Raw genomic sequence first — 15355 nt, 5'->3', positions numbered from 1 at the left:
ATTTCTTTCTCTTCTTCGAGCTTCGTTTCAGCCCATCAGAAGTAGGCAAAGAAATGCTGGCAGGGTCTGATCTCAGGCAGAATCCGTTTCAAGGCCAAAGGCAGGAGAGAAACAGGTCAAGGCCAGGGAGACACTCAAAGCATGTATTCACACGACCGCCTTAGAGGGCAGTGGAATTCACGGTGCAAAATTCACCGTCCCAAACCCTCCAAGGTTCAGCTCCACTGGATGTCTACGCGTCCAGTATCATGATTTCTTTCTTTCTTTCTACCCGCTTTCCCCTTTCCTTGGATGATTTTACAAGCTTCTATCATGTCGACTGTTACTCGCCTTTTAAAATTTCTGCCCCACCTTTCCTCTAAAGAGCTCCAGGCGGCATTCCTCCTCTCCCCCCTCCCATTTCATCATCGCAACAACCCTGTGAGGTAGGCACTGGCTTGTGGTCACCAAGTGAGCCGCATCGGATAAGCGGGGATTTGAACCCTGTCCTCCCGGGCCCTAGTCCAACACCGTAACCCCTACGGCACATTGGAGGCAGAATGCACACTGGCTTGAGAAGAAGAGTTTGGATTTGATATCCCGCTTTATCACTACCCGAAGGAGTCTCAAAGCGGCTAACATTCTCCTTTCCCTTCCTCCCCCACAACAAACACTCTGTGAGGTGGGTGGGTCTGAGAGACTTCAGGGAAGTGTGACTAGCCCAAGGTCACCCAGCAGCTGCATGTGGAGGAGCAGAGACGCGAACCCGGTTCCCCAGATTACGAGTCTACCGCTCTTAACCACTACACCACACTGGCTTGAGGGGTGTATGTTTGCACTACTCCTGGGAATCCTATTTCTTTTCATTCTCCCCATCCCTTTTCTTTTAGCCTTTGTCTTTCTCTCTCTTCCTCTTCCATTGCCGTTTATCCCCATGTATTTCTGTAACCTAGAATTGCTCCAGGGGGACGGGAAGAGGGTTGCCTGATCGCAAGCTCTTTGACGACATCTTCTTTGCAGAGAGTCCACCCTTCCCTCTCTGTGCCCTGGGAAAGTGGGCATGCTGCTGGCAAGCAGCTTTGCGAACCCACGTTGGAAAAAGATGAGATGGAGGAGAAGAGGGAAAATAGGGCAGATGATGCAGTTGGGGGGAGGGGGGCTGGTAATCTGATATTTATGATGGACTCCCACTGAACTGGGATGCTGTGCAGACAGACACTTCAGTTCAAAGCCAGCCTTGTCAGAGGCAAAGGCTTTCCTGGGGTGGGTGGGATGGAAGCAGGGGGTTCAATCTGGCAAGGGGGGAAGGAGCCATCCATATGTCTGAACAATTAGGGGGTCGTTAGGGGATTAGAAGTCATGTTAATAAGCCCTGGCTGTTTGGAATCAGAGGCTCAGCTGCAAAAGCTGCCGGCGGAGAGATGGTCTTGGCAAGAAAAGGTCACAATTAACACAGCCCAATGCAAGTGTCTCTCATCAAGGTCATATTATTGCGGGAGCAGGGAGCCCCCCCCCCCCAGAATGGCAGGGTGTACAGTATTGGGGAAACACAATCTACATGCCTTTGGCGAGAAACAAAGCGGGCATTTGGGGTGGGGGTGGGGGAGAGAGGATGGTTGGGTTAATTGCAAATCCAGCTGACAGCATGAATCCATTTTGGAGGGAGTTAAATCCCCTTCGAAACCTTGCAAGACCCAATCTGCGTTCCTCCTAGGAGGGCACGATTAGGAGGTTGTGCCAAAGCTCTGCATGGCTGCAGTAGCCCGGAGGGACATCTGCCGGCCATTCTGCATGGAGGGGAGGGGAGCTTGGAAGGGCAAAGGGTCAGGAGCAAGGCATGCTGGGGAAACAGGCCTAGTGGTCATATAAACACCAGCAAGCTGTTGGCAAGCCGGTGCCACAATTGCCACTCGTAGGATCATAGGATCATAAAGTCGGAAGGGACCCCAGGGGTCATCTAGTCCAACCCTTGGCAATGCAGGAATCTCAACAGAAGCATCCACAGCAGATGGCCATCCAACCTCAGCTTAAAAACCTCCACGGAAGGACAGCCCTTTAAAAAAGACCCTCACCCTCCTTTCTCTTCTTGCTTGAGCAAAGGGCTGTTGGTCAGCCAAAAGAGAGGGGATGAGGCCTCAGTCCTACTGACTGAATTTGGTGGGTTTTTATTTTTTTATCAATATCAATATTTCTCCCCCCCCCTCTTTGGCTCCCCCCCCCGTATTTCCGTATTGGTTTATTAAACAAATTCTATACCCTGGTAGTTTTATATACTGTAGTTGTGAAAGTTTAGTCAAAACCTGCCAATGAGTCCAAATCTTTAAACGTACTGTCTTTTTTATATAGTTTATAAATGGTTCCCACTCCCTTTTGAACTCAATGTTGTCTCTCTCATGTATCCTCTCTGTTAGCTTAGCCAGTTCCACATAATCCATAAACTTGGCTTGCCATTCTTCCTTTGTTGGCGTTTTCTCTGTTTTCCATACTTGTGCTAATAAAATTCTTGCTGCTGTTGTTGCATACATAAACAATCTTGGGTTTTTAAAGCAACTTGATAGTCTCTTATAAACACTCCTGTAATAATAATAATAATAATAATAATAATAATAATAATAATAATAATAATAATTTATTTATTTATTTATATCCCACCCATCTGGCTGGGTTTCCCCAGCCACTCTGGGCGGCTCCCAACAGAATATTAAAAACACGATAAAACATCAAACATTAAAAACTTCCCTAAACAGGGCTGCCTTCAGATGTCTTCTAAAAGTCACATAGTTGTTTATTCATTGGCATCTGGTGGGAGGGCATTCCACAGGGCGGGTGCCACTACCAAGATGGCCCTCTGCCTGGTTCCCTATAACCTCACTTCTTACAGTGAGGGAACCGCCAGATGGCCCTCGGAGCTGGACCTCAGTGTCTGGGCTGAACAACGGGGGTGGAGACGCTCCTTCAGGTATACCGGGCCGAGGCCATTTAGAGCTTTAAAGGTCAGCACCAAGACTTTGAATTGTGCTCAGAAATGTCCTGGGGGCCAATGTAGGTCTTTCAGGACCGGTGTTATGTGGTCACCAGTCTAGCTGCCGCATTCCGGATTAGTTGTAGTTTCCAGGTCACCTTCAAGGTAGCCCCATGTAGAGCGCATTGCAGTAGTCCAAGCGGGAGATAACCAGAGCATGCACCACTCTGGTGAGACAGTCTGCAGGCAGGTAGGTTCTCAGCCTGCGTACCAGATGGAGCTGGTAGACAGCTCCCCTGGACACCAGACTGGGGGACGCTATGCCAGCCTGACTGGATGCTTTGAAAGCACGGTGCTTGGTCTCGCCCTGTTCTGGAGGATTCGGTTTGAGTCAGTGTTATACAGCCACCACCCTGCCAAAAATGAAAACAGAAACATTTGTCCACGTAGCACAGTGTTATTATGCCAAGGGGTTGCCCCGCGGAGGGCAGACACGTGTTCTGCCCAGAAACCACAGGGCTGCCTGCCTCCCTCTCACTGAGCCAACGTGCTGGTCTCCCGCTGACTGGTGGAACAAAGGCACAGATCCAATTGACAGAGATTAAAGAAGATTAGCCTCCAGGGTGGGAGATTTCCCCCCCCTTCCCCCAAGCAAGCAGATGGCCTCAGGCGGATCCGGGTGAAGGAAGCCAACTGGGGTTAAGACCTAGTCGGCTGGCCTGCCCTGACTCATCTGTGGTGGGTATTAATGCCCTTCAGTTTACTTTGCAGAGGGACAAAGTAAGGTGGGGGAAAGATGGGCCTCTACCTCAAGGACTTTGCAAAAGAGAGGCAAGGCAGGGGATCATAGAAACCCAGAACTGTAGAGTTGGAGGGTACTCCAGGGGTCATCTAGTCCAACCCCCTGCAACGCAGGAAGGAGGGAAGGGGATGTGATACTTTCATCAGGGAATTTCATTCTTGCCGTAATCCTAGAACCAGCATGTTTTCCTCCACTGCAAAGAGTTGCCATTGCCCCTAGTAACGTGCCTTAGGTCCAGGAGGAGTCCCAATATGACTCGCAAGGCCATTTCCCCCCAGGCCACCCCCTCAAGACACCCCCCCCTTTATCATATGTGGTGGTCATGTAAAGTTATAAAGGCTTTCTGGGAAGTGATATGTAATGAGTTGGAAAAAATGTTTAAAATAACTTTTGTAAAAAAACCAGAAGCCTTTTTATTAGGAACTAGCTGGCCCTGCACGCGTTGCTGTGCGTTAGTCTGTGAAATGGAGGGTAATAGCCCCCCTTCAGATCCCCCTGAGTTGAGGTGAGACACTGTGGAGAGGGCAGGTTTCATCCCTGTGTCTCCCCCCCCCCCGTTCTGACCCATTACGTATCCCTGCCCTCTATTGTCCCTCCCACCTCCACTTGGCCTAGTCTGGAAAGCGGCCTAGTCTGCAAAGCCAAGGGGAGATATTGTAGAGAGGGCAGGTTTCATCCCTGTGTCTCCCCCCACCCTGTTCTGACCCATTACGTATTCCTGCCCTCTATTGCCCCCCCCTCCACTTGGCCTAGTCTGGAAAGTGGCCTAGTCTGTCTGATAATGGCCGCCTGTGTGGTTTCAGTTGCTTGGTTGATGATGTCATTTGGTTTGTGGGTGTGGCTTAGATTTCACAGGACGGGAGGGTGTGTACTGTGGGAGGAATTCCACTTGAGGGTGCTGTTTGAGTTGGTGGAAAACCAGGTCTGTACCTGCGCAGGTGTGCTATTTGAGGGATTTTTGCCCCCAACAATGCACGGGGAGTGGCCTGGATTGTTGTGTCAAAATTTCAGGACGATCGGTCAAGTGGTTACGGAGAAAAGTGGAACCTGGATTTTCACGATTTTTACATTTTTATATATATAGATTGTAGGTACCAACATCCCAAAGGAACAGAAAAGACTTTTCATGTGTGTGACAAGAGCAGCACAGATGCTATTAGCCCAGAGGTAGAAAGAAGACAAAAGTCCCTACCAGGGAGAAATGGCAAATCAAGCTGTTAGAATATGCTGAAATGGCAAAACTGAACGGCTCAGGGATCGAGAAGACAAAAATTTCAAGAAAGAATGGGAAAATGTTATAATTTACTTAGGAGACCACTGTAGGCAGATGAAAACATGAGCAGCATTTTAATCTCACTTGTAACATTACAATTACTATGGATAATATGGATAGATGTAAAATATAGACTATGACATAATATGCAGTTGAAAAGTTGACATTAGGACCCATGGAGGGGATTGGGGGGGGGAGTATTGAGATTTGGATAAATCTCTCTCTATGGATATGTCTTTGGTTTCGTTATAAATTTATATTTGTAAAATCAAATAAAAACGATTTTTTAAAAAACGGCAGACCCCAGACATTAGCCGTAACATCTGTAGTAGAACAGATACATGCTGTGTACCTGTTACTGCTTACACTGGTGTGTTCCCAGTGCTCATGTGTTCTCTGTCGCAAAGGGAAATTGAGGCAAGATTGCTGCTGATAGACCAGGATGAGCTGTGAGCTGCCGGGATTTCGAATTTCTGTGCGCATCTTGAATCCCAGCATATTACCCTGCAGTCATGCCCCCCCAAAAAAACCCTCTCAAATAAAACGACCCTGTCCCTCCATGCCACTCCCCACATCCCCACAATCCAGCCATATTTCAAGGGAGAGGTTTTGTTTTTCTTCGAGACATCCTGACCTCCCCTTCTTTCTCAAGAGAGTCACCCTGGGCCCTCCTTTGCTGCCCCAGTCGCCCTCTTCCTCCCCTCTCGGTGATGAATGTGACCTTTCACTTGCCAGTGTAGCCCTTGATCCCATTTTCTGCAGCCTGTTCCTCCCCCTGTTCCCTCCCATCCATCCTTGCAGAGGAGATCAACCCAAGGACTTTGTTCAGCTCTAGGGGAATTATTGCTGATTCCAAAACAGGGATGTTTTACAGCCGGAGTTAGAGTAGCAGCAAATTCTTCCCCGCCGGAGCTGGTCAGCAGCCAGGGGGGCCTTTGCAGACTGTTGCTATCGTGATGTCATGGTTTGAGTGTTGGAATGGGACCTGAAAGGCATCTAGATCAAGGGAAGTAATAGTACCACTGTATTCTGCTCTGGTCAGACCTCACCTGGAGTACTGTGTCCAGTTCTGGGCACCACAGTTCAAGAAGGATACTGACAAGCTGGAGCATGTCCAGAAGAGGGCAACGAAAATGGTCAAAGGCCTGGAAACGATGCCTTATGAGGAACGGCTTAGGGAGCTGGGTATGTTTAGCCTGGAGGAGAGAAGGTTAAGGGGTGATATGATAGCCATGTTCAAATATATAAAAGGATGCCATATAGAGGAGGGAGAAAGGTTGTTTTCGGCTGCTCCAGAGAAGTGGACACGGAGCAATGGATTCAAACTACAAGAAAGAAGATTCCACCTAAACATTAGGAAGAACTTCCTGACAGTAAGAGCTGTTCGGCAGTGGAATTTGCTACCAAGGAGTGTGGTGGAGTCTCCTTCTTTGTAAGCAGAGGCTTGACAGGCATATGTCAAGAATGCGTTGATGGTGTTTCCTGCTTGGCAGGGGGTTGGACTGGATGGCCCTTGTGGTCTCTTCCAACTCTATGATTCTATGATTCTATGGTTCATATCCCCACTTAGCTGTGAAGCTCACTGGGTAACCTTGGGCCAGTCACTGCCTCTCAGCCTAACCTACCCTATCTCACAGGGTTGTTGTGGGGATTGAATGAAGAGGGGGAGAACAAGGTGTGCCACCTTGTGCTCATTGGAGAAAAAGGTGGGATATAAACACCGTCAGTCAACCATTCAATTTTGCTAGATTCCCATTTCCCCCCCATCTCCCAGCCAGCATCACCAAGGTGATAGGACCTATAAAGGTAAAAAAATAAAATAAAAAAGGTAAAGGGCCCCTGGATGGTTAAGTCCAGTCAAAGGCAACTATGGGGTTGTGGTGCTCATCTCACTTTCAGGCCGAGGGAGCCAGCGTTTGTCCACAGAAGCTTTCCAGGTCATGTGGCCAACATGACTAAACCACTTCTGGCAGAACAGGACACCGTGATAGAAACCAGAGCACACGGGAACACCATTTACCTTCCCTCTGCAGTGGTACCTATTTATCTACTTGTACTGACATGCTTTTGAACTGCTAGGTTGGCAGGAGCTGGGACAGAGCAATGGGAGCTCACTCCGTCGTGGTGATTAGAACCACCAGCCTTCTGATCAGCAAGCCCAAGCGGCTCAGTGGTTTAGACCACATATCTGGAAAGCCACAGGTTCCCTTACACCTGTTGTAAGAGTTCACAGAATCACAGAATTCTAGAGTTGGAAGGGACCACGTGAATCATCTAGTCCAGCCCCCTGCAATGCAGGAATCTTTTCCCCAAAGTGGGGCTCAAACCCACGAGCCTCAGATTAAGAGTCAAACGCTGTACCAATTGAGCAATTCCTCAGTCTTAAATAAAACTCCTTTGTTGGGGACTCCTGCTTGCATCATTCATGAAGCAAATAATACATCTGGAATAGACACTATTATTTATTTACTTGTTTCCTTGCAGCGTTAAAAACCTAGTCTTTAGCAAAAAAGGGGGGGGGCTTTCAGAATGCCTTCACAAAATCCAATTCTTAGGTGGTCCCTGCCCCCAGGCTTATGATATAAAAAGATTCAATATGCAAGTGAAAAGGATCGGGGTGGGGGCTAGGAAAAAGAAAGCACAAATTAAAGTTACACTTTTAAAAGTTATGGTCCCATCCACACTATTCATTTAAAACAATATCATACTACTTTAGAACTGTGAGAGAACTATTGTTGCACACCACCTTGAGTTTCTTGCAAGGAAGGTGGGATATGGATGTAATAGAGAAATACGTTTTTGGGTGGAATTCAGTTGCATACTGGGTAATCCAGGCTGTGCAATTAGAACTGATCTCCTGCACAACATTCATCCCTTCATTTTATCTGTATGCAGCTTTTCCACGCCAAATAAAGCTCACGACAGCTTACAACAAAACAAAGAAAACAGGAATACATTTCAAACAAACACTTCTAAAGCGGTTTCATAACAACAGCAGAACAATAGCAAATTCAATAGCACACAAAACCCCCACATTTTGATACTAAAAACATTGCAAGATTACTTAAACAACATGTAGCATTTAACAATAGCAAAAATTACAAGGGAGCTTCACAGTTTCACCTGAGTCCTAGAAATACCCCTCGTAAAACCCCCACAGACTTTTCTTGATAAGGAATAAATAAAGAAATAAATGACTAGCCAGTGTCACCTGAACTTTAAGAAACTCTGTGCAAACAGATCGGCAAGAAAGCTCAATGAACAGGTTATCTGATCTGAACGCAACCCAGGCGAAACCCACATTGATCATGTTATTTAGACGCCTGAGGCAGAATATCCACAAGCACCACTCTGCTTCTCTGGGAGTCAAAACAAAACAAAACCCACACGCAACAAGAAAATACTGTAAGCTGTTGCCCTTTCCTGACACTTGGCCCGGGGGGGGGGGGAATAGGGACCTTCCGGGATCAAATCAAAAGCCGGGATGGCTTTTATAATTCCACGACTGTCCCTGCAGAATAGGGACCTTGGGGGGGGGGGTATGTGATGCAAGCAGTCTTCAATCTCATAAAGACATGCCCCCCCTCTAACACCAAACGGCAACTATGCGGAAATGGCAACAGGACCAGTCTGGCCCATTTTTGACCCCCAGGCCAGTTGCCAGAATATTTTGTATGTAAAAAATCTGGAAATTGGGGCAGTTGCTAGATGCTTTTCAGTAAAGCCAGGATTCTCCCCTCCTTCCCTGCCCCCAGTTGAAGGCAACAGCTGCATGTTCTCTCTCTCATATTCATATATATATATATATATATATATATATATATATATATATATATATATATTCATTACATTTATAGGTCACTTTTCTACCAATTTACCAATTCAATGCAGTTCAGAGTTTTTAAAATATGTTAATGGCTTACTCATATAATAGAATTGAGGAAAGGGCCAGAGAGGGAGGAGGAAGATAAGCATGTCCTACTCTCCTTCTCATGCAGCCAGGTGGAATGGCAGCTGATGAGGCACTAAGGCTGTGTGGCATAGTGGTTAGAGTGTCAGACCTGGGTTCAAATCCCCACTCGGCCATGAAGCTCACTGGGTGACCTAGGGCCAGTCATTTACTCTTAACCTAACCTTCCTCACAGGGTTGTTGCGAGGATAAAATGGGGAGGAGGAGAATGATGTGTGTCCCCTCAAGCTCCTTGGAAGAGAGGTGGGATACAAATGTGATATAGAGCAATGATGACCATTCACTCTGGTTCTAATGTGCTCCCGCCACTAGTGTTCGAAGCCGAGTGCCCACAATTGTTTATCCTATATAATAATGTCCATGTTGTCCCTGCGTCCAGATGTCCCGTGTGTCCCTGGGTCACTGCGCATGTGCCCCAGGGATACAGGGATTGGACAGCAGAGACTGCGCGCGCGCACTCTCCCCCCACTCTGCCTCCTCCAACCGCCGCTCCCGCCGGGGTGGAGGCCGGCGAAGGCCTCCTCACAACCCTCCCTGGCCGTGAGGAGCGGCGGTTGGAGGAGGCGGGGGGGGGAGAGTGCGCGCGTCCTTCCTGTCGGCGGCTGGGGGAGAGGAAGGAAGGAGGAGAAAGCGCCGCTTTCTCCTCCTCCGTTCCTGTCCCCCTGCCGCCGACAGCAAGGACGGGTCCCAGGGTTCGGAGAAGCGCTGCGCAAGCGCTTCTCCGAACCCTGGGATGTCTGCTTCCTGTCGGCGGCTGCGGGAGAGGAACGGAGAAGGAGAAAGCAGCGCTTTCTCCTCCTCCGTTCCTGTCCCCCTGCCGCCGACAGCAAGGACGGGTCCCAGGGTTCGGAGAAGCGCTGCGCAAGCGCTTCTCCGAACCCTGGGATGTCTGCTTCCTGTCGGCGGCTGCGGGAGAGGAACGGAGAAGGAGAAAGCAGCGCTTTCTCCTCCGTTCCTGTCCCCCTGCCGCCGACAGCAAGGACGGGTCCCAGGGTTCGGAGAAGCGCTGCGCAAGCGCTTCTCCGAACCCTGGGATGTCTGCTTCCTGTCGGCGGCTGCGGGAGAGGAACGGAGAAGGAGAAAGCAGCGCTTTCTCCTCCTCCGTTCCTGTCCCCCTGCCGCCGACAGCAAGGACGGGTCCCAGGGTTCGGAGAAGCGCTGCGCAAGCGCTTCTCCGAACCCTGGGATGTCTGCTTCCTGTCGGCGGCTGCGGGAGAGGAACGGAGAAGGAGAAAGCAGCGCTTTCTCCTCCTCCGTTCCTGTCCCCCTGCCGCCGACAGCAAGGACGGGTCCCAGGGTTCGGAGAAGCGCTGCGCAAGCGCTTCTCCGAACCCTGGGATGTCTGCTTCCTGTCGGCGGCTGCGGGAGAGGAACGGAGAAGGAGAAAGCAGCGCTTTCTCCTCCTCCGTTCCTGTCCCCCTGCCGCCGACAGCAAGGACGGGTCCCAGGGTTCGGAGAAGCGCTGCGCAAGCGCTTCTCCGAACCCTGGGATATCTGCTTCCTGTCGGCGGCTGCGGGAGAGGAACGGAGAAGGAGAAAGCAGCGCTTTCTCCTCCTCCGTTCCTGTCCCCCTGCCGCCGACAGCAAGGACGGGTCCCAGGGTTCGGAGAAGCGCTGCGCAAGCGCTTCTCCGAACCCCAGGATTCTAGCGCCCGTTATTGAACGGGCTGAAAACCACTAGTTTAATAATATTTGCATGCTGCTTAACTGTAAAGAAAACCTCTAAGCGGCTTGGGACCCTTGTACCTACGGGACCGCCTCTCCTGGTATGCCCCGCGGAGGACATTAAGGTCCACAAACAACAATATTCTGGAGATCCCGAGCCATAAGGTGGCTAGATTGGCCTCAACTAGGGCCAGGGTCTTTTCAGTATTGGCCCCAACTTGGTGGAACACTCTTTCACAGGAGACCAGGGCCCTGCGGGATTTGTCATCTTTCCGCAGGGCCTGCAAGACAGAGCTGTTCCGCCTGGCCTTTGGGCTGGATTCAGTCTGACCCCTGTGTTTTCCCTCCCTCATGGTTTGGATTTATGGACTACTTAAAATGAGGCTGCATTTTAAATTTTAATATTGTATTTTAATCTGTATTTTAATTAATTGTTTTCTTTTATGTCTTATTGTAATTTTATTGGTGTTAGCCACCCTGAGCCTGGTTTTGACTGGGGAGGGCGGGGTATAAATAAATAATAATAATTTTTTTAAACTTTATTTATGAAGAATATAAAAGAGGCGTCGATTTTTTTAAAAAAAATCAGCATGAAAAGCAACATGCAGAACGAATAAAAGCATACATTGCAAGATAAAATTGCAGATTAAGATACATGTCTGTGTACAGCATAGCTGCCAAGTTATCCCTTTTTTAAAGGGATTTTCCCTTATGCTGAATAGGCTTCCTCGCGAGAAAAGGGAAAACTTGGCAGCTATGGTGTACAGTATATGTAAAGTTATTAACACAGAAGTAACTAAGAATCTGATTAGAGACAGAGTTTGTTTCCTCTGCTGGGTGTGTGTGTGTGTGTGTGTGTGTCCCCTATTTTCACTTTTGTTCAAACTGCACTTACAGACTTGTTCTCCCAGTGATGAAAATGGGATGATGGATTTGTACCAAAACCAGGCTCCTCTCTCTTACACACACACACACACACACACACACACACACACACACACACACACACACACACGCTGGCTCTCTGGGGCTTGAAAAGAGCATCATCGCTGCCCTTTCCTCCTTCCTCAAAGAGTTTCACAGGCAGGAACCCCTCCAGTTCTCCAACAGTCATCTGTCTCCAGCGGGGGCTTTTGCAACCACCCTGCTGCCCCCTCTTCCCTCTTCCTAGGAAAGAGGAATCGAGGAAATGCCGTCCGCACCCCGCAACGGCGTCTGCCTCCTGTTGCATGGGGGTTATTGTGAGGTTTTTCCAACACTGTGGGTTGAGATTACACATCACCCTGAGAGCTGCATTTGTGGCGAGGAGGAGGAAAGCGATGGCCCTATGGTCAGTGCTGTGGGTGGGGTGGGGGAAGAGTTGGGAGAGTTGGGAGAGCAAAAAGAGAGACGGCTTCTCCCACTGGCTGGTCACACTTCCCTTTCAACTTGAGCATCAAACTGTACGTGGCATAAAACGTATCTAATGTGCGGCTTTTACAAAATGCTTTTTCCATCAGTTGGGATGATGGCTCACAGCAAGCATGGAGGGGGAATTTAAACCTTTAGGAGGAATTTAAACCTTTTCTCCCCTGCAGATGCCTAAATGACAATGGTTCCCCTCAAGTTGGAATTTACACTGGGAACTTCTCCCCCCTCAATTCAAACGATAGCTGCCAAGTTTTCCCTTTTCTCACGAGGAAGCCTATTCAGCATAAGGGAAAATCCCTTAAAAAAAGGGATAACTTGGCAGCTATGATGCAAACTGAGTACCAGTTGCTGGAAACCACAGGCTCCTGTGTTCGAATCCTGCTTGCTGCTTTCCCACAGGCATCTGTCTGGCCACTGTGAGAACAGGATGCTGGACAAGGTGGGCCATTGGCCTGATCCAGCAGGCTCTTCTTACCTTCTTAACCTTGTTGCCTGACCTGGTACCTTAGAGTGAAGGATGGGTAACAAGCGTTAATAATGTTACTGATGGAAGAAGGTGCCTAACCTTCGATGAGGCCCACTTTCCGGTCCCTGAGATAAAGGGGCGCTCTGGCCTGCAAAGAAGCCTTTGTTCCATGGGACCGACAGACGAGGCTGGGATTGATGCAGCAAAGTGGACAGACTCTGTGCTCTTGCTCCACCACCCCAGAGAGGAGTTTGCAAAGTCCACCTCCAGACCCCCCCTGGCAGCTGATGCCTTACCAGCCAAGTCCTCAGAGGAGTAATTGCTCACAAAGGGGGCTGACCTTTGCTTATTATTACCTTTGCTTTGAGTGACTGGCCTGTAGGGACTCTTGGAGGAAGTGCCCGGTTGCCCTTTGCAGGATATGACCCTCCCAACATCAGCCAAGGGCAGGTGGGCAGCAGCCATCTCAAGACATTCTAGTGCTGCTCCACATCCACTTCTGGGTTGAACCCTAATCGAAAGTTGCTAACTCCCAGCCTGGCTCTATAAATATCACTTTGGCCTTCTCTTCTTCAGGTTCCCCTTCCTTTAACTGACCCAGCTTGCTGAAAGGCGCCATCGTTTGATCCCTTGAACGTTCCCCCCCAAAGAGCTCCAACATGTGTTACAAAATGAAAACCTACTTGATGATCAAAGACAGCTGTCTGTTCAAGAAGTGCCCGGTGGAATATCGCTGGGATGAAGCAGGGACCAGCACCGTCACCAATGGACACAGCAGCAGCAGCACCATCTGCATCGACAACCGGAACCCCCAAGGGATGCTTACGGTTCCCCAGGAGGGCGCTGTGGCAGAGAGCTCCACATCCAGCATCTTCCACTCCTTCAAGCATTGCTCCAGCAAGTTCGCCAGGTATGCGATTGCTCACTCCATCGGCCGCTGGCTGCTCTACCCGGGTTCCGTTTGCCTCTTGAACAAAGTCCCCGCCAATATACTGGTGAATGCCCGAACTCGCCTCATCGAGGATTTCCATGGGAAACGGGCCAAACTGATTGCCCGCGATGGGAACGAAATTGACACTATGTTTGTGGACAGGAGAAAGAGGAAAAGTCCAGAGAAACGGGGGATGCAGCTGGTGATCTGCTGCGAAGGCAATGGCAGTTTCTACGAGGTCGGATGCTTTTTCACCCCACTGAAGGCTGGGTACTCTGTCCTGGGGTGGAACCACCCTGGTTTCGGCAGGAGCACGGGCAAGCCCTACCCGGCGAATGACGTCAACGCTATGGATGTGGTCATCCAATATGCCATACGTCGCTTGGGTTTTGCCCTGCCGGACATTGCCATCTACGGCTACTCCTTAGGGAGCTACACAGCCACCTGGGCTGCCAAGACTTACCCGGAGCTCGGTGGGTTGGTACTGGATGCCTCCTTTGACAGCTTGCTCCCTTTGGCCATGAAGGTGATCACAAAGAGCTGGAAGAAGCTGGTCATCAAGACCGTGATGGAACACTTCAACCTCAACGTGGCGGAGATGCTGTGCCAGTACCCCGGCCCAGTGCTGCTTGTCAGGAGGACGTTGGACGAAATCACCAGCACCCACTTCCACTCGGAGAGCAAGCTGCCTGTCATCAAGACCAACCGAGCCAACGAGCTGCTCCTGCAGCTCTTGAGGTGCCGTTACCCCGACCTTATATCCGAGGAGGAGGAAGTGGTGCGCAGCTGGCTGGCTGCCGACTGCCCTCAGATGGACAACCTCATCTACAGCTTCTTCTACAAAGTGGATGAGGACTGGTGCCTCCAAACACTCCGCAGCTACAAAGCCAGCCTTGGCTCAAATTGCAGCTTCCCGTGGAATGTCGGGAAGAACCTTTCCCCCGCGAAGAAGAAGCAGATGGCCTTGTTTTTGGCCAAGAAGCACCTGAAGAACGTGGAGACCACCCATGGAAGAACTTTGCCACCAAACGAATTTCAGATGCCCTGGAAGGTCTAGCTCAGCTGGGGAGGTGGCGGCTTGACTATAGAGAGAGAGAGAGAGAGAAATAAAAACTAGCATTCATCATTGCGGTTGGTTTGTGCAGACGGTTGTGAGGTCTTTTGGGTCAGATTCTACCTTCTGCTGTTCCGGAGGCAGGACCCAAACCACCGGATTCAAATGACAAGAAAGGAGATTCCAGCTAAACGTTAGGAAGAGCTTTTGTACAGTAAGAGCTGCGTGTTGAACAGACTGCCTCGGAAGGTGGTCAATTCTCCTTCACCTGAGGTTTTTAAACAGGAGTTGTATGGCCTTCCGTCAGATATTCCTTAGCTGTGATTCCTGCATTGCAGGGTTTGAGCTAGGTGACCCTTGAATCTCTTCCAACCTGTAATCTATGAATCTATAGCTTCTGAAGTTTGGTTCTTGTGACTCCCAGCTGGGCAGAGATGCCCTGAAAGCACAGCTATTGCTGCTGGTTATTTCTTTAATTCCAAAGAGCTGGGACCCATTATGCATTATGGTCCCATAGAGCCGAGGGCAAATAATTCCTACTCTAGATATAATATTTGGGAGTACGTAGGAATAAGTATGGAGGATCAGTGTGGCGTAGTGGTTAGAGTGTTGGACTAAGACCTGGGAGACCTGGGTTCAAATCCCTACTCAGCTATGAAGCTCACTGGGGGGACCATGGGCCAAGCACTGCCTCTCAGTTGAACCTATCTCACAGGGTTGTTGTATGGAAGGGGAGAACCATGTGCTCCTTGAACTCCTTGGAGAAAAAGGTGGGTTGCAAATGCAATAAATAGGGACCCAGGTGGCGCTGTGGTTAAACCACTGAGCCTAGGGCTTGCTGAT

At 49.6% G+C, this 15355-nt stretch overlaps 1 protein-coding gene across 1 annotated transcript; it reads left to right on the top strand.

Annotated features, from left to right (window-relative positions):
- Positions 1 to 13182: 13182 nt before the first annotated feature.
- LOC118089034 (ABHD16B-like) lies at positions 13183 to 14708 on the top strand. Its single transcript, XM_035123383.3, has one exon. The coding sequence runs from the start codon at positions 13187 to 13189 to the stop codon at positions 14513 to 14515; it is 1329 nt and encodes a 442-aa protein (XP_034979274.1). The 5' UTR covers positions 13183 to 13186; the 3' UTR covers positions 14516 to 14708.
- Positions 14709 to 15355: the final 647 nt, after the last annotated feature.

Source organism: Zootoca vivipara, chromosome 7 (genome assembly GCF_965207765.1).
Source record: "Zootoca vivipara chromosome 7, rZooViv2.hap1.1, whole genome shotgun sequence".
NCBI classification, from domain to species: Eukaryota; Metazoa; Chordata; class Lepidosauria; order Squamata; family Lacertidae; genus Zootoca; species Zootoca vivipara.
This window is presented reverse-complemented; position numbering and strand designations above follow the sequence as displayed.

Coding starts and splice junctions, on each gene's coding strand:
- LOC118089034 (XM_035123383.3), top strand. CDS start 13,187: ATGTGTTACAAAATGAAAACCTACTTGATGATCAAAGACAGCTGTCTG.